The sequence below is a fragment of the Phodopus roborovskii genome, unplaced genomic scaffold, assembly GCF_943737965.1.
Source record: "Phodopus roborovskii unplaced genomic scaffold, PHOROB, whole genome shotgun sequence".
Lineage (NCBI taxonomy): Eukaryota > Metazoa > Chordata > Mammalia > Rodentia > Cricetidae > Phodopus > Phodopus roborovskii.
In genome coordinates, this window is record NW_026126469.1 from 20,964,904 (window position 1) to 20,987,254 (window position 22,351).

The window sequence follows — 22,351 nt, forward strand, 5'->3', positions numbered from 1 at the left end:
TATAAAGTGTGGAGCTGTAGAAGAAGCTGCTCACAGAGAAAAGCTTAGGCTTGCTAGCTTCATTCCTGAATTCTACCAGCTATCTGAAGACTCATGACTAATTTTTTACAAAGTCTTTCAACATTCAGCTTATTTTATAACGTTCATACCAAAGTCTGACACCAAAGCCAGACAAGATATTCACAAGAAAAGTACAGATTAATATCATATTTTGAACACAATTCTCAACAGAATACTTAAAATGGAGCCCAACAGTGTATCAAAAAAGACTTACATATTATAGTCAGATGGGATTTTTCCTAGAGATGAAGGATTGGTTTAAAGTCTAAAACATGTTACTGTATTAGTAAAATAAAAACAAAAAGTATATCTTAGTAGATATAGAAAAAGCATTTGACAAAGTCCAGATTTCTTCAGTGTTAAAAACACTCAATCTAGGAATAAAAACGTTTCTCAACGTGGTAGAGCACATCCATGGAAAACAGATGGTTTAGTGGTTATGAGCACTTCCTGGACAACTTAGCTGTTAAAGGTTAAAGGCTAGTCTTACAACCAAAAAAAAAAATTATATATATATATATGAGACTTCCTGCTCTTCTAGAGCACCTACCTGTACTCAAAACTACCTGTAACTCCAGCTCCTCTTCTGGCTTTTGTGTGTACTGAAGCACACCTAACATACTTAAACAGACACAACACGCACATACATATAAATTTAAAAAATTTTAAAGTAACTCTAAAGAGTAATGTCATGTTTAATGGTAAATGGTTGCTTTCCTCTGATGTCTATTCTCCACTTGTTTTACTTTGTATTGAAAGCTTTAACTAGGAAAGTAAAGAAGACATCAATGTATCAAGATTAGAAAGTATAGGTAAAATGATCTGTATAGTAAATGATACTGTATGTCTTCTGAAATAGTGTTACCACTGACACGCTCAGCAAAATTGAAGGATATTTTATTCACAAATCATTTGAAATTGGGTGTGGTGGTACACACCTAGAATCCTAGTACTTGAGAGGTGGGGTTTGAGGTCAGCTTATGAATTATTTCTTGAGTTTTCTAGGTTTGGATTGTGGTTGATTATGTGTTTCTGAAACTTTGGAAAGCAAAACTATGGAAAAGGGGAGGGAGGGTTACTGTATACAAAACTAAAGCAAAGTTGGGCATATTATTGCTCGATACCTTACAACAAAGATTATAAAAATGTGATCAACAGTGATATCATAGTAAAGGCTTAGATGAAACAGACATATATCTACATGAAGCACTGTCTCAAAAACATGAAAACCAATCCAACCAAACAAAACCCTCATAACAGTAATTTGTATTTCTATAGACATGTGGTGAATAACCTAAAATAAAGTTAAAATTTGACTCACCAGGGCAAAAAGCAGATACCGTTTCCTAGTCTCCCAAGAGGCACCAAGCACATATACAGTGCACATACATGTAGGCGTGCATGCATGCACACACATTGGAATAAAGGTTAAAAAAAATACTGTTAGACAAATCAAAACTATAAATTGGAAGTTGTATTACCTTAATTAATTGGGATGTTTTAACTTGTTATGACAGCAGTAGTCCCCATAGTACTAGTCTATAAATTCATTACAATGCTATCAGAATCTGACCTGTTTGTAGAACTTGACAGACGGGTTTTGGCAAGAGTCTGTTTCATGGTTCATAGAGCCTGTTTTCATTGACAGAAGGGGCAAGCAAATAGTTTGTTTTTTGTTTGTTTTTGAGACAGGGTTTCTCTGTGTATTCCTGTGGCTGACCTCAACTCAAAGAGATCTTTCTGCCTGTGCTTCCTGAGTACTGGGATTCAAGATGTACGCTCTGATGCATGACTGTTGTGTCTTTTATTAAGGAATTAGTCTAATTTCTGTGGGGTTTGCCATTATGACCAATTATTATTGGACTCACCTCAAACACAATCATAGGACTTTATATACAAATTTTGGGCAGCCACAAGCATGCATTCTATAGCAAGTGCCAAGATCATTGAAAGATCATCAGACACCATTTGGAAAATTGTATAGACATGTGAAAGAATGAAGTTCACTTTTTACTACATATCATCTACAAACGTTAACTTGGAATAAACTAAGAGAAAACCTGTATAAAACTCTTAGGAACGTAAAATTAAAGATTTCTACATATGATATCAAAAGCATTACAAAAAATACTATTTAGGGCTTCCATTAAAATTAAGACTTTGGAAAAAAAATGATTGTGTGTGTATGTGAATGTGAATGTTTTGCCTGTATGTATGTATGTGCACCATGTGGGTACCCTTGGAAGTCAGAAGAGGGCTTCAGATCCACTGAAACTGGAGCTGTGGGTATTTGTAAGTCACCATATAGGTGTTGGGAACTGAACCTAGGTCCTCTGAAAGAGCGCTGCTCTTAACACTGAATCATCTCTCTAGTCCAAAATTAGGATTTTTAAAGGTTTTTAATCTATAATCTGTTTTTAAAAAAACAAAAAAAAACTTACACTCAATAATGAAAAGTCAAGTAACCCAATTTAAAAATTGGCAAAGGATCTGATAGATTTTATTGATTAAATACATACACAGATAATTGGGCAGAGATGTTGTATTTCATTAGTCATCACAGGATTACAAATCAAAACCATGAGATACCACTTAATACCTTTAACTTCAGTTAAAGAAGTCATATTAGCTAAGATTAGAAAATTGCAACTCACACAAGGTGACAGGCATATAAAACAATAATGGGCCACAAGGTGGTGGCACAGTCTTTTAAGTCCAGAACTTGGGAGTCACAGGCAGGCAGATCTCTGAGTTTGAGACCAGCCTGGTCTACAAGAGCTAGTTCCAGGATAGACTCTCAAGCTACACAGAAAAACCCTGTCTTGAAAAACCAAAAAACAACAAAAACTGATAAAGCAACTTTGAAAGAACAGTGCGCAGCTTTTCAAGTGATTTAACATAGAGTTGCTATGACCCACAAGACCACTCCTAACTATATATGTATGAGGAATTAAAATATGTCTGCACAAACCTTCCTCATAAATGTTTATGGAAGCATAGTTCATACTAGCCAAAAAGTAGAAATAGCTCAAGTGTCTATCAGCTGATAAGAGATAAAAGTAATTATTGTTACCCATGTGTTGGTGGTACACGTCTTTAATCCCAGCACTTGGGAGGTAGAGGCAGGTGGATCTCTGTGAGTTTGAGGCCAGTCTGGCTTTAATCCCAGCACTTGGGAGGTAGAGGCAGGTGGATCTCTGTGAGTTTGAGGCCAGTCTGGCTTTAATCCCAGCACTTGGGAGGTAGAGGCAGGTGGATCTCTATGAGTTTGAGGCCAGTCTGGTCTACAGAGCTGGTTCCAGGAAAGGCTCCAAATCTACAGAGAAACCCTGTCTTGAAAAACAAAAAAAAAAAAAAAAAAAAAAAAAAAAAGAAAGAAAGAAAAAGAATTGTTGTATACATATACAACAGTATATTATTTAACCTATTATTTAACCATAGAAAAGAGTAAAATATTGATAATTTGCTACAGTGAAATCAATCTTAAAGCATTAGGCTAAATGAAGCCTTATCAACAAAAAGACTGTATGTCACATGATTTATTATATGAAATGTCTAAAGAACTATAGCTAATGAGCTAAATGAAGTAGGTTTCTTTTTCTGAGTTAGGGTTTTTCTTTGTAGCCATGGCTGTTGACAAACTCATGGAGATCTGCCTGCCTGTGTCTTCCAGTGCTGGGTTTAAAGGTGTGTGTCACCACCACCTGACCCGAGACAGTTTTCTTTTTTAAGGTAATAATTCAGTCTAGTGATAGTTGCACATACCTGTTAATATAATGAAAACTGTTGACTATTTTATTAAAGCATTTGGAAATAAAATAGGGGTGGTAAGATAGGTGGAGTAAGATGCTTGCCACCAATCCTAGCAGCGCCCGTTCCATTCCCAAGAAGACCATTGAGGTAGGAGGTGAGAACTGACTCCTGCAAGTTGTCATCTGACTTCCATATAGTACACTGACATCCTCCCCCCCATGCATAAGTGAAATAAAAAATTGAAAATAACCACTTTTAGTGTCCCGTGTGAGCACACACATATACATGTGAAAGGCTGAGCTTAGAGAATAATAAAACTCTTAAAACTCATCTGTTTTCTCTCTGTTATAGAAATCATGACCACACCAGGAAAAGAGAACTTTCGCCTGAAGAGTTATAAGAACAAATCTCTGAACCCTGATGAGATGCGCAGGAGGCGGGAGGAAGAAGGACTGCAGTTACGGAAGCAGAAGAGAGAAGAGCAGGTCAGTCCTTGGTGCTCAGCTGTCAATCACCCGCTTCTGTTGTACATATATTATGTTACTGAATTCTTGGATGACAAAGCATTGCATCTCGTTATAAAATTTTAATTGAAGAGTTTGAAAATAAAACAAAGGACAATGAACTTCCTAAAGCTATACCTTAACTTCAGTGATTGTCATCAGCATGCTATGGTTGCTTCATGTTTCTCTATCTTTGCAGTTTTAATACTTAATATTTTAAAGTAAAATTTTAGGGAATACATCTTTTTTTCAATATATTTTATTCAAAAGGACATTTTGGATAATGCTTTTAGGATAATAATCATCATCATTATTATCATTAATAATAATAATAATAATAATAATAATAATAATAATATTGCTAGGTGGTGGTGGCACTCATCTTTCTTTAATCCCAGCACTTGGGAGGCAGAGGCAGATGGATATCTGTTTAAGGACAGCTAAGGCTGTTAACACAGAGAAACCCTGTCTTAGAAAAAAAGGTTTATTATTTTGTTTACATTTATTTAATGCGTGTGCATGATGTTTGTGTGGCATAGTAGGGGTGGGCATATTAGAGCCAAGAATGCATGTGGAAGTCAGAAGACAACCCTCAGAAGTTGGTTCTCTTCTACTGTGTTGGTACCAGGGAGGTGTAGCAAGTGCCATTGAGCCATCTCATGGGCTCCCTTAATTATTATTTATTAATCTTTTTTTTAAAAGATTATTTTATGTGCATTGTTATAAAGGTATCTGATGGGAGATGTCATGGAGCAGGAGTTGTGAGCTGCCATATGGGTGCTGGAAATTGAACCCTGGTCCTCTGGAAGAGCAGCCAGTACTCTTAACCCCTGAGCCATCGCTGCAGCCCCTAATTATTTTTTTAATACGAAAATGTATAGGAAGATAAGGAACTTTAAAATGTTCAAGACAAAGCTGAGTGTGGTGGCTCACAGCTGTAGTTTGAACTGCTTGGGAAGGTGAAGCAGGAACAGTGATGTTTGAGGACAGCCTGGGTTATAGACTGTCTCAAAACAAACAAAACTTGGGGTGACCAATGATTCAGTGGGTAAACTTCTTTTTCCCTTGGCAACCTTATGTCATGGTGTCAAAATATTGGACATGCCGGAATTATTGTTGTTCAGTTTACTGGTGTGTGTGTTTGTGTGTGTGAATATTTTTTCATGCTCCAGTACTATTATAAATTTTCATGCCTCCTTTCTTAACTGTTTAACTTCCTGAAAGCAGAAGCTCAATGTCCATAGTATATAAATTGACAAATATGACTAAAAGCATTTGTAGTTGAAAGTTTACCATACTTATTGTATAAGAATCTGAAATTGTGCTGGGGCTTAATCTTTTAGCTGTGTGTGGTGGTATACCTTTAGTCCCAGTACATAGGAGGCATAAGCAGGCACACTTTTTTGAGTTTGTGACTAGCTTGGTCTACATAGCTAGTTCCAAGTCAGTCAATTACCATGTCTCTAAAAAACAAAAAAAAAAAAAATCTTTGTCACTTGGTAAATTCTGTTTTGTACGGGTAACTAATTAGTGCTTCATGCCTGGTTTGTGAGCTAGTGAAGATGAAGAAAACAGGAATTCATTTGGTACTGTTGATCTTCCCACAGTTGCTTTCTCATCTGTCTGGATAGCTGACTTGTGCCAGCTAAGCTGCTAGGTCTGAGTGAAGTGTAGCAGTTGATGCTGCCAAGTACAAAGTGTTAGCTGCATCTCTTAGTGCCACCCTTTTAGCAGACCAGAAATTAATATTTGTTAGCTAGACAGACACAGCATGTAAATGACCTATTTCTCAGACAATTGAAGCTAAAAATGTTTCCTATACATAAAGAACCTTCTTTGTGTTTATTGCATTATAGATCCTTGTTGACTTAATATGATAGAGTCATGTGGAATTGCCATAAAATTATTAAAAAACAAAGTGGTAAGGAATGAAGGACTGTTTGGTGTTTTTAGTTAAATATCTTCTGGAATAACAGGTTGATGAACTGGATTGTCAGTGTTTGCCATCAATTAGCTTGACTGATGAGTTCAGGTAACCTGTTGTGTATGAGTTAGTCTATAGATGATGATTGTTTGGGTGGTTATGTTTTCTTTCCATGTTCCTACTTTGATATGAGTGACTGGTGCACATAGTAGAGGAAGTATTAAAATACTTGAAAATAAATTAGAGGTTTCCAGGTTTCATTCCTAGATAAGATGCTTTCAGCTCTTATGGATGTTAAATTTCTGAGTAATTTCTTTATATGGGTGAGTTACAATGTCTGTAGGTGTTCCATTGGAGTAGGTTCAGTTCTTATAGCATTCCTTCCATTCATTCTTAGTAGCATAGTTGTATTTCTGTGTACCTTCATTATCCATCACTGAATTGAGTAGCTGCATTCATTTTCTTTTATATACTTTGCTTTTTTCTGGAGTTTTCTTTTTTCTTCTTTTTCTAGATTTGTTTTTAGTTTGAGTGTCTTGCATTCATGTATATATGTATGCATGCACTACCCATGAAGGTCAAAAGAAGGTGCTCTATTCTGTAACTGTAAGCTGCCATGTGGGTGTTATGAACCTGGGTCTTTCAGTCCTCTGCAAGATACTCTCTATGAGCCATCCCTCCAGCCATGTATGTATGTATGTATGTATGTATGTATGTATGTATGTATGTATGTATAATTTATTGCATTTTATATGCCTGTTTTCTCTCTGTGAATGTCTGTGTGCCATGTGCATGCCTGGTACCTGTGGAGGCTAGAGGATGTTCAGTTAGATCCCCTGGAACTAGAGTTGGAGATGGTTATGAATCACTACATAGGTGCTTGGAATTGAACCCAGGTCTTCTGGAAGAGCAGCCTGTGCTCGCTCCTTCCTTCCTGCCTGCCTGCCTGCCTGCCTTCCGTCCTTCCTTCCTTCCTTCCTTCCTTCCTTCCTTCCTTCCGTCCTTCCTTCCTTCCTTCCTTCCTTCCGTCCTTCCTTCCTTTTTTAACCTATTTAGCGTTCTTTAAATTCCTAACATTTACTCATTCCCTTCTATACCTAGGTTATTTAATATTATTTATTATAGCTAGGTCTCATGCAGCTTTGGCTGTCTTTGAGCTTGCTATATAGACCAGGCTAGCCTCTGTCTACTAAATACTGGAATTAAAGACATACATCTCTATGCTTTGTTAATTTTTAATTTTAGAGTTTTAAAAATTTAGCTTTGTAAATTTTTCAATTAATTTGTTGTTGGCTTTAGTATTTTTCTTTGGAAGACTTCCTCTCCGCATTTTTTGCCCTTTTGGGTCAGTTAATATAGCTTATCATGTGTGTTGGCTTTGCTTGTACCTATTTATCGTATTGAGACTTCTTTATTGGGAATTTCTTTCCTTTTTTCTTTTCCTTTGTTTTTGTTTTTGTTTTTTGAGATGGGGTTTCTCTGTGTGTATTCCTGGCTGTTCTGGAACTTGTTCTGTAGACCAAGCTGATCTCAAACTCACAGAGAGAGTTCTGCCTCCCAAGTGCTGGGATTAAAGGCATGTGCCACCACTGCTTGGCAGGCTTTGTCCTTAACCTCATGTTTTTCTAGACCAGTGGTTCTCAACCTTCCTAATGCTGTAACCTTTTGCTACAGTTCCTCATGTTGTGGTGACCTCCAATCATAAATTATTTTTTTTGCCATTTCATAACTAATTTTGCTACTGTTATGAGGCATAATGTAAATATATGTGTTTTCTGATGGTTTTTGGCCACCTCTGTGAAGGGGTTAACTGTTGGAGATCCATGGGTTGGGAACCATTGTTCTAGAAGCATTTACTTCCTTTTGTTAAAATCATTTCTTTAGTAGATTCCAGGAAAGGGTCTGGTTAGATGGCAGTGACTGGCCTAGTATTCACTGTGTAGATCAGGTTGTCCTTGAACTTGTGTCAGTCATGCTGCCTCAGTCTCTCAAGCACTCAGGTTTTCTTAGAACATTGAAACTTTTTTTTTTTCCGTATTGGTTTCCAAATGCTACTACAGCTTCATTGTGTATTTTCTTTCCTTTTTAAACATTTTCCCCATCTCTGAAATGTATAATGATATATGTTGGTTTTTTTTAATTATTCACTGTGATAGGCTTAATTAAACAATTCACATCTTTCAAGTCAATTGTATTACTAACACTCTTTTACTTTTCAGTTATTCAAGCGAAGAAATGTTGCTACAGCAGAAGAAGAAACAGAAGAAGAAGTTATGTCAGATGGTGGTTTTCATGAGGCCCAGATTAATAACATGGAGATGGCCCCAGTAAGTATGATAATAAAAAAGAACTCTTTGGTGTCATGATAAAGGTAAAAGATGTTGGTTTTGTTGAGCTTAATAGACAGGTTAAGTCAACTGGACATGGTGATATCTGTCTATAATCCCAGTACTGAGGGTAGTTTGAGGTTTTTCTTGGCCTCATAGACCCTGTTTCAAAAACAAAACTAAAAAGAAAACATGCTGAAACATCTCATTGTACTCCATGAATGTGTACAGTGTGTGTAAAAGTGAAGGGTGGGGCAGGTGAAATGGCTCAGTGGGTAAAGCCAATTCCCACCAAGTCTGGTTCAGTCTCTGACTCAGGTGGCCGAGGGTGCGGACTGACTTTGTCCTTTGGCCGCCACCTGTGACATGTGTTGCTCCCCCCCCCCAGAGTTCTGATAAAAGCCAACATGTATATATGATTTAGGAAATTAAAGTCTGTATCAGAAGTATTAGATAATTTTGTTGTAACTTTTTTGGGGGTTACATACAAGATACAGAAATTATACTGAAATGGGTCCAATCTGCTGAGATTTCTTGTATAATTGATTAAACAATTTAAAATATATACAATATGTAATGCATTTACGAAAATATTTCATTGAAGGCAATTAGTATGTTTTAAAGATGTATTTGTTTTTATTTATTTATTTTCTTTTTTGGGTGTTTTGAGACAGGGTTTCTCTACGTCCTGGCTGTCCTAGAATTCATTCTGTAGATCAGACTGGCCTCACAGAGATCCGTCTGCCTCCATCTCCCAAGTGCTGGGATCAAATGTGTGCACTACCACCACCTGTCTCTTTTTATTTTATGTATATAAGTATTTTGCTGCATGTATGTAAATTTGTATATGCCTGATACCTGTGTGAGGACAGAACAGGGTATGAATTCCTTAGAACTAAAGGTATATGTGAGCCACATTCTGAGTTCTGGAAACTGAACCCAGGTCCTCTGCAATAATAGCAAGCTCTCTTAATGGCTGGGCCATCTCTCTATTCCCCTGTTTTGAACAATTAATATGTTCTAATAAAATCACATGCTTAAATCTTTGTGGTGCTGGGTATTTAACACAGGGTTTTCAGGGTAGACAACAGCATTGTCACTCAGCCACCACACCCAGCCCTATGTATGGCTTTTTTTTTTTTTTTTTTTTTTTAAAGTATCTGTCATTTCACTTACCAAATATTTTCTTCCCTGGTAACCACTAATAGTCACTTCTCATTTATTCTTTATGAGAATCTCTGTGTGTGAAAGAAAACAGGTTTGTCCTTTTCCCTATACAAATGGTGGCATGTGATGTTTTTTACGTCACTATATAGCTTTCCAATTTACATAAAATGAAGTTCCTTTTAGATTTAACAGTGTAATTCCTTTTGGAATTTTTAATGGAATGAAGTTTTTAGAACATTGAGATTCACAGCAAAGCAGTTACAAAAACAGATGTTTCCTTGTACTTCCCTGTTCTACCTCACCCCCACCTCACATGCACAGCTTCTGCCTTCATGAGCTTCATCATCAGAGTGACACATTGGTGGCTAATGAGCCTGTGTTAAGATACATTTTTACTGCTGGGGTGGAGGAATGGGGAGTGTTGGGGGGGGGGCTGGCACCACATTTAGTCCAGCAGAGGCACCCACCAAGAAAAGAAAAGGGGAAAAAAAAAAAAAAGCCTTAGAGAAGTCACTTACCTCTGAGGTGGATGAACTCAGAACAGAGAGGAGGAGCTTAAGTGTTCATGAGGCAGCTTGGCTTGAGATTAGTCCTCAAGATGAACTGGTGACACACTGACCAATTACTTCTATTTTATAAAATTGAGCTAAGAGAATCACAAAATAAATCATAGATGACACAGGCTCAATAATGAAGCATTTTTATCTTACAACTAGGAACCAGTGAAATTTTTGAAATGGACCCAAAGTTGTATATACTTCTCAAAATAAATTCAGGCCATATCCATACTTTGAAACTAAATGTACTTAATGTAGACCACAATTTGGAAAAATGGACTATTTTAATAATAGGCAATCATTGTTAAATTAATTATAAATGGGTAAAAAAACCAGAAGGCGTATACAGACATAGGTGAGATATAAACCTATTATATAAAAGATCGTAAAGTAGCTATAGCTAAGAAGTATTTCAGAATGCTCTGAGTGAATAGTAACAATAATTATCCCATCCAAGATTTCATTAGAAAACAAATGAAATAGGGTTTTTTGTTTGTTTTGTATGCTGTTGATTAACCCAAGGACTTGAGTATATTGGGTAAGAACTCTGCCAGAGAGCTTTATCTTAGCTCCATGAATGGTGGTCTCAAACATTAATTTGATGAGAATGTATTAAGAGACTGTTGGCAAGACTTTTGTGGGAAATGTTATAGTTTGCCTAAACCAAGAGAGATTAGAGGAGGAAGTGGTTTCCGGAACATATATAACTCCTTTTAGAATTGATGAGGACAGGACCAACATTTTAATTGGTTTGTGGTAAATTTTTCTCAGGCCTTTACGAAGTGTGTCTTTCAGCCAGGTAGTGGTGCACACCTTTAATCCTATCACTGGGGCGGAAGAGACAGACAGATCTCTGAGTTTGAGGCCAGTCTGATTTACATAGCTAATTTCAGAACAGTCAGGGCTACACAGAGAAGCCCTGTCTTGGGGGAAAGGGCAGGGGGTGGGCTTTGCAATTACTAAGGGGATACTAAGTGAATATAGTAATGTTGTTGTTTGGGTTTTTGTATTTTTTTTGGTGGTGTTTTCGAGACTTGTTTTTCTATGTAGTCCTCTTTTTCCTGGAACTCACTCTGTAGATCAGCCTGTCTCAAACTCAGAAATCTGCCTGCCGCTGCTTCCTGAGTGCTGGGATTAAAGGCATGTCCCACCACTGCCCAACCAGTAATGTTTTTTTTTTTTTAAAGAGGTATTTACTTTTAAATATGTACATAAATGTCTCTGTCTGGGTACATACTTGTATGTGTAGGTGCTTGAAGAGGCTGGAAGCAAGATCATATACCCCTGGAGTGGGAGTTACATGTACTTGTGAATAGCCCAATAAGAGTTCTAGGAACAGAACTTAAATCTTCTGCAAGAGCAGTATGTACTCTAAAACTGCTAAGTCACCTCTTCATGCCCTGTGAATGTAGTGTTCTAGATGTATTAGTCAAGGTTTCTAAGAGAAAGAATCAGAGAGAGGGGCAAAAAGAGAAGGGAGTAGGGAGAGGAAGATCCTGGTATTGGCTTTTGTGATGGGAACTGGCAACAAAGTAGTCTGGAGGACAGGTCAGTAGGCTGGAAATTTGGGAAGCATCAATGTTGCAATCTGCGTCTGTGTCTGAATTCCTTCTCTTTTGGGAAACCTCAGTAAAAGGTCTTTAGCTAATTAAGGTTATCCCATATTATGAAGAGCAATCTTATAGTCTGCTCTACTCATTGTCCTGATTTGAATGTTAGTCACATCTAAAATACTTTCAGAGTAACATTTAGACTAGTATTTGTCTAGGTAACCTAGTTGACACTGAAATTAGCTATCAGAACCTACTTATTGCCAGGCATACATACATTTAAACAACAATAACAACAACATATTGAGCTTCAAATAAAGATAACAAAATTGTTCCTTCATCCAAAATGGTGTAACTTTTCTACATAACTAACCTTCTCCCTAGAAGAGGATGCAACAACTTTGGGTAATGTTTGCTCCTCTTGTTGATGTCCTGTAATTTAAATGCCATGATATAAATCTGTATAGCAATAAGAGAGGATATAAAAAGGAAGAAAAAGATAGTTGTTTGCTACATATATAATACTACCAACTAGCTTTGCCCATGTGAAGACATTTGTAGCAGTCCCTTAAACACTCAGGAATCAGTGTTGCTACATTGAAAGTAGTTACTTTTCTAATCTTAAGCAGGATGCTTCATAAATTCCTCTGTAGGAATTCAGACAGGATCTCACTATGTAATAGCTGTTGTTAAATTCTCTCCCTCCTTGCTTCAGTCTTTCTTTGCTGTGGTTTCAGGTATGTGCTACCATGAATGGCTTTCTAATGTGAATTTTTCAAGTGTGATCGGTTTAATATAAACCACATAGTATTTCCAAAACTCAGTGCAGATTTCCTGTCTTAGAACTCTCTCTGTAGACTAAACTGGCCTCTAACTCAGAGATCCACCTGCCTCTGCCTCCCAAGGGCTAGGATTAAAAGCATGTACCACCACTGCCTGGTGCTGTAACGAGCAGTTTTCCTGCCAGCCTGGTCCACAGGTGTGTCAGCCCCAAATAACACACAGAGATAACTCACTGTATTAGTTATAAAGCATGGCTAGTTACTAACAGTTCTTATTGACTAGCTCTGTTTTACATATTAACAAATTTCTATTAATCTAAGGGTTTCCAGGTGGTCTTATCTTACTGGAGAGAGGGTCCGGACCTCTTCCTCTCAAGTCCCTACGTCTTGACTCTCCTCTCTGCTACATCTCCCAGAATCTTCCTTGTCTCCTGGTCCCACCTATCTTGCCTTCCTATTTGCCAACAGTACTTTATTCATTAACCAGTAAGAGAAACATATTTACAGAATGACATCTCCCATCAGGTGACTGTAATCTTTCTTAAAATAAAAACTTTGTTTCATTGTGGTGAATGATCTTGAGAAAGCTAATTGCTGATACTAAGCATAGATTGTAGTAAGAAAAAGGAAGTCCTAATAAAGCACTAACATTGTAGGAAATAGAGTTTTAAAACAAATAATAGGGATTTAAGTACTCAATTTTTGAATTTAGCAGTGGTTAGAATCTGGCTTCTGCAAGACCACCACCAACTCCTTTACTAAGTGTTAGTTGAAGATCTCCTTTCCTATGTGTCAGCCATCAGTGATTGTGTTTGGAAATACTTAATGCTGCCTTATTAATATGTACAATTTTATGTCTCTATACATCTGTTGAAAAATAAATACAAAAGGCAAGGTTATTTGCTTTTAAGGAGATTATAATAAACTGGGAAGTTCAGTTGTTAACAAATAACCAGGAAAATATCTAATAATAATATGAATTTGGTATGTGGTATGCTGGGGCTATGGCATGTCTCAGTTAGAATGCTTGCCTAGTATATATAAAGCTTTGAGTTTAATCCCCAGACTCACATAAATTGGGTCTGGTGGCCATGCCTGTAAGTTTAGTACTGAGAACAGAAATTGGGAGCAAGATCACAAGGTCAGTTTGAGGCGAGCCTGAGATGCAGGATATCTGTTCTCAAAAATAGGAAAGAATAGACTAGAAGTGACTAGATGTAACAGAGATCCAGAACAGTTGGTTTAGATTTAGAGGTCATAAAAAAAGATCTTAAAATTTTTGTTTTATTTTATGCATGTGCGTGTTTTGCCTGTATATATTGTATGAGGCCAGAATGGGCTTGTGAACCCACAGGACTGGCTGTATAAATGGTTGTGAGATGCCATGTGGGTGCAGGGACTTAGATCCTCAGGAAGGGCAACCAGTGCTCTTAACACCAGACCAACTCTCTAGCCCAGCCTTTACCTTTTCTAATATTTAGTTTTGATGATAATAATAGCCGTTCATGTGAGGCGCTAGATGAAGAATGATAATATATGCCTCTTTCAGCATTTACTACTTGGATAGCTTTCTCACTGTCATGAGCTTCTTGTGGTTTTGTTTTTTGTTTTTTAATTTTTGAGACAGAGTTTCTTTGTGTATTCCTGGCTGCCATGGAACTCACTCTGTAGACCAGGCTGGCCTCAAACTCAAGAGATCTAGTTGCTTCTGCCTCCCAAGTGCTGGGATTAAAGGTGTGTGCCAGCACAGCCTGGTTGTCCTGGAACTCACATTGTAGACCAGCCTGGCCACGAACTCACAGAAATCTACTTGCCTCTACCTCCTGAGTGCTGAGAACTAAAGGTGTGCACTGCCACCCCCACCTGGCTTCATCATACTAACTTTTGGAAATGGGTGATTAATTTGATAGCATTGTATGTTTTCTTTCTACTGACGTAATACTGCATTATATTTGCTTATCTTTGATTCAGGGTGGGGTCATTACCTCGGACATGATTGAGATGATATTTTCAAATAGCCCAGAGCAGCAGCTTTCTGCAACACAGAAATTCAGGAAACTACTTTCAAAAGGTAAGTCTTGGATATGTTAATTTTACTTTTTCTTTTAACTTTACTTTTTCATCTCTGTGTAAATTATTCCTTGTCCATAATCCTTTTTCTATAGCTACAGGTAATTTGTTTTGAAGTTGTGTGTTTTATGAGTAGAAAAATAAAGAGGTATACAGATGTGTACAATTTTGAGCCCTGCATTTCATCTCCTTATTTATAGGATCTTGCCAGAAGGGAATATTTCATTTGGGGGCTGTCATGTAAAAGACTTTATAGTAAGTAATAATCAATAGCTTATGCTGACTGAAATTGAGAAGCTCTACTCTTTAGTAAGAATTACTTGAACATTAATTACTGATTTTAATGTTAGCACTTACCACTGAAAGTCAAGTAGAGATTTATTGTGGAATAGGGTAATTCCTCTTTTTGTGTAATTAGTATGAATTGGCATATAGTATTTGTTATTCTGGGCATGTAAAAATCATTCTGAGGTATATTAAAATGTTGGTAGTAAATAGTAAATAAACCATACAGTAGTAAATTATCATTATTTAATACATTAGTTTTTAAAAATATTACTATCTTGAGATAAACGCATTAAAATATTTCCCCCATAACATATACATAAGGTATGACAGTTTGGTAAAATTCTGTGGCATGTCACTTTTTAGCATGGTTTTCCCCCCAAAGGGCATTTTATAAGCACTACTTTTCTATGTGTATTCTAGTTTGCCATAGGCTTCCTTCTTAAAAATGTAATAACCAGAACATAGTCCTGCAGATGTGTTATTACAGTACTTGATGATGAGAGACTTATTTCCTTGTCTTGAGAAGACTATTCCATTTCAATGTCAGTTTAAAAGAACAGTGTTGCCCATGGCATAGTTATATACCTGAATTTCCAGCAAGAAAACTCTTTTCTTCCTGAACTGTAGTTTTGAATGTATTTATATAAATATATATATATAATTTGTTGTTGTTGTTGTTTTGGGCAAAAGCAGCGTAGGGGAAAAGGACTTATTTTACTTAGTTACTTTCTTATTGCTGCGATAAAACTTCCTTTATAAAGGAAGAGCTTCTCTGGGATTTACAGTTCCAGTTGGTTAGAGTTCATGATGGTGGAGGCATGGTAGCAGCAGCTGAGAGTTTACGTCTGAGTTCATAAAGAGGAAGCTGAGAGCACATGGCATGAATGTTATCAGCTGGGGGCCAGTGTTCAAATGTGCGAGATTTAGAGGGAATAAGTCACCATAGCCCACAATCCTTCGTAGATATTCTATATCAAAGAACACACTTCGTGGAAAAAGTGTAGTAGGATCTGTGGGGTGCCTGAATGCTGACTAACAGGCAGGCTTATTATGTTCCCTTGATTTCTCACACTGTTCAGGACCACCTTCCTAGAGAATGCTGCTGCATATAGTGTGGACTGAGCTCTTCTACATCGATTAACAATCAAGATGTAGCCAGGGTTTCAACTGAGATCTCTTACCAGATAATTATGTCAAGTAGATAGAAACCAATCAGACAGTGAACTCATGGATTTTAAAAAATAAAGCTCTTTAAGAAATAAAGATGACTCTGATGCTAAAGGCACTGGGCTCTCTGAGTTTGATCTCTGTAGTGCAAGTGGTGTGAACCAACTCCCATACCCATAGATTATTCTCTTACCTTCACACGTGCCATGCCACATAGGTCTACACCCAGCAAGGCAAACAAATAAATAAATTTAATATATGTACTAAAATATATAATTGTTAAGCTGTGTGCTTAATTGTTTGCCACTTTAGAAGGTGGAGGCAGGAATCTGAGAATTTAAGGCTAGCCTAGGCAACATAGTGAAACCATATCTTAAAATATAAGCAAAATCAATCAATTTTTGTGGTTTAGAAATGTGACCTAATGGTAGACTGCTTGCCTGTGATACATAAAGCCTGGGGTTTAGCCTCTGTGCTGACAGAAACAAAACAACCAAAGGTTGCTTTTGTTTTATTCTTTTGGTTATTGTCATTTTTGGTATATTATTATTTTATACAATGTTTCTGTAATTCAGACTATTAACTAGTTTATCTTTATTGTTTCCAAATTTGTTATGTTTGAGTGATTAATAAAACTGTTGAACCAGGCAAAGGACAAGTGATTAGAATGCCTTCTTTCCAAATCAACATTAAACTAGTTTAATCTTTAGTCAGAACAAAAACATAGGGCCTTAGTGTAGCACACAGTCTGTCCTGTAACTCGCCATGAGGATAATCTGACCTCCACATCTGTCTCAGCCTCTGGAGTGCTGGGATTATTGGTGTGGACCACAACACTTACCTTTTATAGTAAGCTTCTTTGTTGACTTTGCCAAGGATCTCCCTAGGTAGTACTGTTTCTAACTATATTTTTTCTGGCAATACTACATACATTTAAAAGAAAAAGATCTCTACAGGAATTATTGACCTGATTATCTGATATTTCCATTCTGTTCACCCAGTGTTTATTAAATGACAATTTAAATTCATTCTTATAAATCAAAGTGAGATTAATTTGGCAAGTAAGTGTTAATGAATTCTTGCTGGCACTTTCTTGTTAGTGCTGATGTGAAATCCTATCAGTGCATTGAAAATCCTGTCATTCAGGTTCTCTAGGCATAATGAAAACACAGATTGAAACCTCTTGTACTGAAAAAGGAGCAGGGGAAAGTTTATCAGAATAGTAGTAGCAGCTGGTTTTGGATTTCCCTGCTTTCTGAATTTCCTAAAATAGTAGAATATAGGTTCTCCACCAGTGGGTCTTGTCCCATTTGGGGGTTGATCACAGGGGTCACATATCAGATATTTTGCATTTCACATATTTACATTATGATTCATAACAGCAAACCACAGTTATAAAGTAGCGATGAAATAATTTTATGGTTGTGGGTCATCACAACATGAAGAACTTCATTAAAGGGTTATAGTATTAGGAAGGTTGAGAACCACTGTAGCAAAGGTTAATTTTTAAGAATTCTTGAGACCTGGTAGTATAGTTTAGTGATAATGCTTACTTGCTTAGCACGCAAGGTTCAGCGTTGAGGATGTTATACACATGAAAGATTTTGCTTGTACTGCAACAACAAAGAATTCTGCTCTTCCTTCATTTTCAATATTAAAGCTTATATTTTTTGTGATACCTTTCAAGCCACACTACTGACCAAATTCAACATTAACCTTTTTTTTGGGAGGGGATGTATTTTTAATACGAAGGCTGAAAAATGAATGATGAGAGGGATATGGTAACTAATTTTGATCTCTAAAGTCATTATATTGAAATCTTTTATTTTATTTTATGGGGAAAACAGAACCTAATCCTCCTATTGATGAAGTCATCAACACACCGGGAGTAGTGGCCAGGTTTGTGGAGTTCCTCAAACGAAAAGAAAATTGTACACTGCAGGTGCGGATATTTTCATTTCTTGCCTTAGAACTTTGTTTTTGCAAACTTTTTTTTTCTAAGAGTTACTTGATCTATGTGAAGGATTGTTTGTTCATAATGGTATTGGTGATAACTACCTTGTAAACCATATAGGTTTGTTAAGATGTAGGTCCTAATCAATACTTGCTAGAATTTATGTCTGTCTTGAATTTTAGCGGTAGGAATTGTCATAACCAGGAACCTATTCAAGCTATGTGACGTTCTTTGTGGGTAGGATGTTAGACTACTTGTTGGCTTCTCAAGATGGTGTGTATATAACCTGGACTGGCCTAGAAACTCAGTAATCAGACCTGGTCTTACTAACCCTCTCATACACTGAAAGCACACAAGTAAACTTTGCCTTGAGACCTTTTTGCTTTATGTTTGATTTTCTACTAAAGGGACTATACAGGGAGTTTACCACCTTAGGATTGTCAAACTTTGAATATCTGGAATTATAAAAAATACTACTTCTTTTCCTAGGTAAAGTCAAACTTTTGCTACTAATTTGATTGATCTGTAGCAGAGTCCTTAATATCTGTATTATTGACAAATACCAATAATCTAAATTCTCACCTAAGTATTGTATGTAATCTGAAGGACTTAGACCTTTAGACATAACTTGCAGTTACAAGAGTTGGTTAAATTTCAATAGATCACACGAAGGGAGAAATACTTGCCAAATAGTAAAGTAATTCCCACCACTTTTGTCACTCTTGACTGAAACATTTCATAAATGTCAGTTTTGTCCCTGGCTCCTTATTGACTAGGTCATTGCAGGTGACTTGTGAGTCTTAATGCTATGTCATGGTATTTCTCTCCTCCTGCTCCATCTTTCTCTTTATTTTACATCTTTATTGCGGTGATGAATTTCTTCCAGAGGAGAAGGAAGAAATCCAGCAAAGGTAGAGTACTTCTCTGTCCCATCAGTTTTCTTCTCCAGTTTGACCTTTGCCAGTCCCTGTGTTTATTTGAATTAAGATTCTGTTTTGCTTGCTGCCTCCTGGATTATTATAATTCTGGTCTCCATCTAAGTCCAGAATCACCAGACAGTTGAAAAATCATGTTTACCCTGGGAGCAAGGGAAGAGAGATTTTTCTCAGAAGAAGAAGAAAAAAAAAAAAAAAAAAAAATCCAGATGATCCAACACTGCAGAGAACAGCCTGGGCCCCTAAGCAACCTGCCAAGAGAACCATAGGGACCAAAAGAGGAGACTTACTGCAGTTTATCATTTGAAATGGTTGCAGGAAAAGGGAGGTAGGGAAGATGACTTTTTTTTTTTTTAATTATAAATTATAAAAATGTTGCTCTTCAGTCTCTGGGAAAGACATAGTTGAGTGATACCAGTTATACTCTTAGATGGGCAATTTTTATTAGGTGCTTACAGAGGTCTACTTTCTTATGCACTAATGAAATAAAGCAGACCTTCTAGACTTAAAATGAAAAACCTTGAGAAACAAATCTTCATTCTCCTATATACTTGATAAGCAGTGTAGTATATTCATATACAGTGCCCTTTTCTATATCATTTTGTGATTCATAATCTGTTAGAACTTGGTGAAGCCTTCAAAATCTGATTTGCTTTTATCTAAAATTCTAAATTCCACCCTTGTCCAGACTAGTAATTGGGATTAAAGATTGAAAAATGATTCCTCAGAAATTACCACTTGATGAGTTTTTACCTTAACTATCTAATAGTGAGAAATTACCAATCTAGTATTTGTTGTCTCCAGTTTTCCTTCTGCATGTTAAGCACAGCATGGCATTCTCTCTCCAGTCTGAATATTGGGTAACATGGATCACCTCCAAAGCAGTTAAGAGCAATTATACTCAGGGAGGAGCCAGTCTACATAATTGCTCTGCCATGTCTTCAAATAAATAGATGTGTTTTGAAAAGCTTGGAGGGCATTCCTTGCTTTGTGGCTTGGGGGCAGTGCTAAATGTAAGAGAGTGAGTAGCACATCTTTGGAGTAATGTTTTTGCCATTTCTCTGAGAAAGAGACTGATAGTATATGGCACAATTGAAATTGGATAGCTCAGTTTTATTATAAATCCCAGGGCCAAGTTGTTTTCATCCCATAGCTAAAGAACTGAGTTTTAGTGAGCTTCATTACCATTTTGTCTTCTCAAATCAGTGAATTATCTCAAATAAAAGAGCCCAGAATGCCTCCATTGGCACATCATTACCCAGATACTCTCTTGCCATTCCAGCTGAGGTGAATGTGGGTAGAATCTATGCTTTTGGAATTAAACAGTGCCTTAGCCTTAGAGTGTTGTCAAGCTTAGTGACACCCTCTAGCCTTTCGTATGAGACTGGTCTGCCTTGACATGTTCTGTGGGATCACTTGTTTGAGATCAGGGCCAGCATCTTTATACAATCTTCTGCATTAGTAAGATGCTGTGTTGCCAGACATTTCATACGTTATTATCTGGAAACAATAAATTGTTTCCTGATTTTACATATTACATGGCACTCCTCCAAAAGTTGTAAATTTGAATAAAGTTGGCTTAGGTTTTTTTTTTTTTTTTCCCTCCCCCTTCTTGGCTTTCTTGTCCCCTCTGGAAGCTTAGTATGATAAACTGCAGTAAACCTTCATCCTCTTTACCCTCCCTGTCTTCACTGATTGATCTCTATCTTTCCTGGAGGGTTGCTCAGATACCTCAGGTGCTCTTCTCTGCAGAGTTTGATAATCTGGGTTTATTTTTCTGATATGAGCCTTTCTTTTCACTTGCTCTCCAGGTGAGCCTGGCATTTGCTAGGAACCAGAGTGGAACCGGCAAAGTGGCCAGCAACAGAGTCCTGATCCAAATGGAGAAAGGGAGCCAGGCGTACCTCCACCTGGAGTGGGAAACTTGATAGGAGGTCAGAAGTACTTCAGCTTTGGATTCTCATTTTCCTTATTAAAGGAACTGAGCACCAGAAGGTAGAGACTCAGAAAGAGGACAGAGAGAAACCCTCAAATCTGAAGAACACAGAACACAGTTGTAGCAGTCAGTCCTTATTTAGCAAGTTCCTGTCCAGAACATCAGTGGAATCATAATGTATAAGCAGTTATAGCTACACAGTAGGTTAGTTACTTCCTGTAATGCAGTCCGTGGACTGCTAAGAATATGTTAGTATAAGACTACATAGAGAAAGCTAAGGCTGTGATTATTTTGTCCATGATTTGTTACTTTTGGTGATAACATTTCTTAGATGTTCCCTTTCACTTTTCAGGTTATTCTCTTCTTGAGTTATAACTCAAGAATACTTACGTTATTATTATTGTTTTCTTCGGTTGTTCCTGTCATATCTTTATGTGTTTGTATTCACCATTAGTTTGATCATACCTGTTTACAAACTTTCTCTGATTGCATTTTATAAAGTCTAGTATCCAAGGTCAAAATATTAAAGCAAAGTTGTAAATCTTAGTTAAATATACTACATACTATGAAGAAAGGGCATCTAGGTAGCTTACGTCCAAGTTTCAGAAGGTATCCCTGCATGTTAAGCAGATTTGATAGTGGCTTTCTGCCTTTCTCACCCCCACCTACACACACACACACACACACACACACACACACACACACACACACACACACACACACACACACACCACACACTCACTCATATGCTAAAACTACTTTTTAATTTCCATTTTGGTGTCTTCTCTGCATATAAGTGATCATCATTATGATTATGTACTAAATATAAGCATGGGTCTGTCACATTAGCTTTTGCAAAAGCATACCTAATAACTTAACATCCATGCTCAACTGTTGCTCATTTTTTTCATTTTCCTAATCATAATCACAGTTGTGTTTTTCTGTTTGGTATTCATATGAGTAGGCTTTTGATTATTGGAGTTTCTCAGAGGCCTTTATTGATAAACTCAGCCAGCACTATGAACCCAGCACCATTACTATTCTAGTTGATTTTTTTTCCAGTGTTAATTCTTTAATATGTTTCTTATGTTATCAGGGTATTACTGCAATTTGCATCAAAATCTGACTGCAACCCTTTTTCTCATGGATATGTAGTATCCACAAATGACGTGCTCTTTCCAGATCACTTTTCCTCAGAGTTTTTAGCTTCTACTTGATCTCTACTGGCAATTAGTTTTTAAACTTTAAGCCTGCCTTCTAGTCAGTTTGCTGATTTTTTCTTACATCATTTGACTTGTATTATAACCAGTTAATTTTAATAGTGAGTTTACATAAACTACATTTTAGACAACCTCTCCTCTGTAGTGAAATAAATGTG

The 22,351-nt window shown here is 36.9% G+C and overlaps 1 protein-coding gene across 1 annotated transcript in view; it reads left to right on the forward strand.

Moving 5' to 3' along the window:
• Kpna1 (karyopherin subunit alpha 1) overlaps positions 1-22,351 on the forward strand; it is a 52,571-nt gene that overhangs the window by 12,622 nt on the left and 17,598 nt on the right. The window contains exons 2-5 of the mRNA XM_051191411.1: positions 4,165-4,298; positions 8,460-8,567; positions 14,595-14,694; positions 17,996-18,090. Of these exons, the coding sequence (XP_051047368.1) occupies positions 4,170-4,298; positions 8,460-8,567; positions 14,595-14,694; positions 17,996-18,090 (432 nt within the window). The 5' untranslated portion in view covers positions 4,165-4,169. The remainder of the gene's footprint in view (positions 1-4,164; positions 4,299-8,459; positions 8,568-14,594; positions 14,695-17,995; positions 18,091-22,351) is intronic.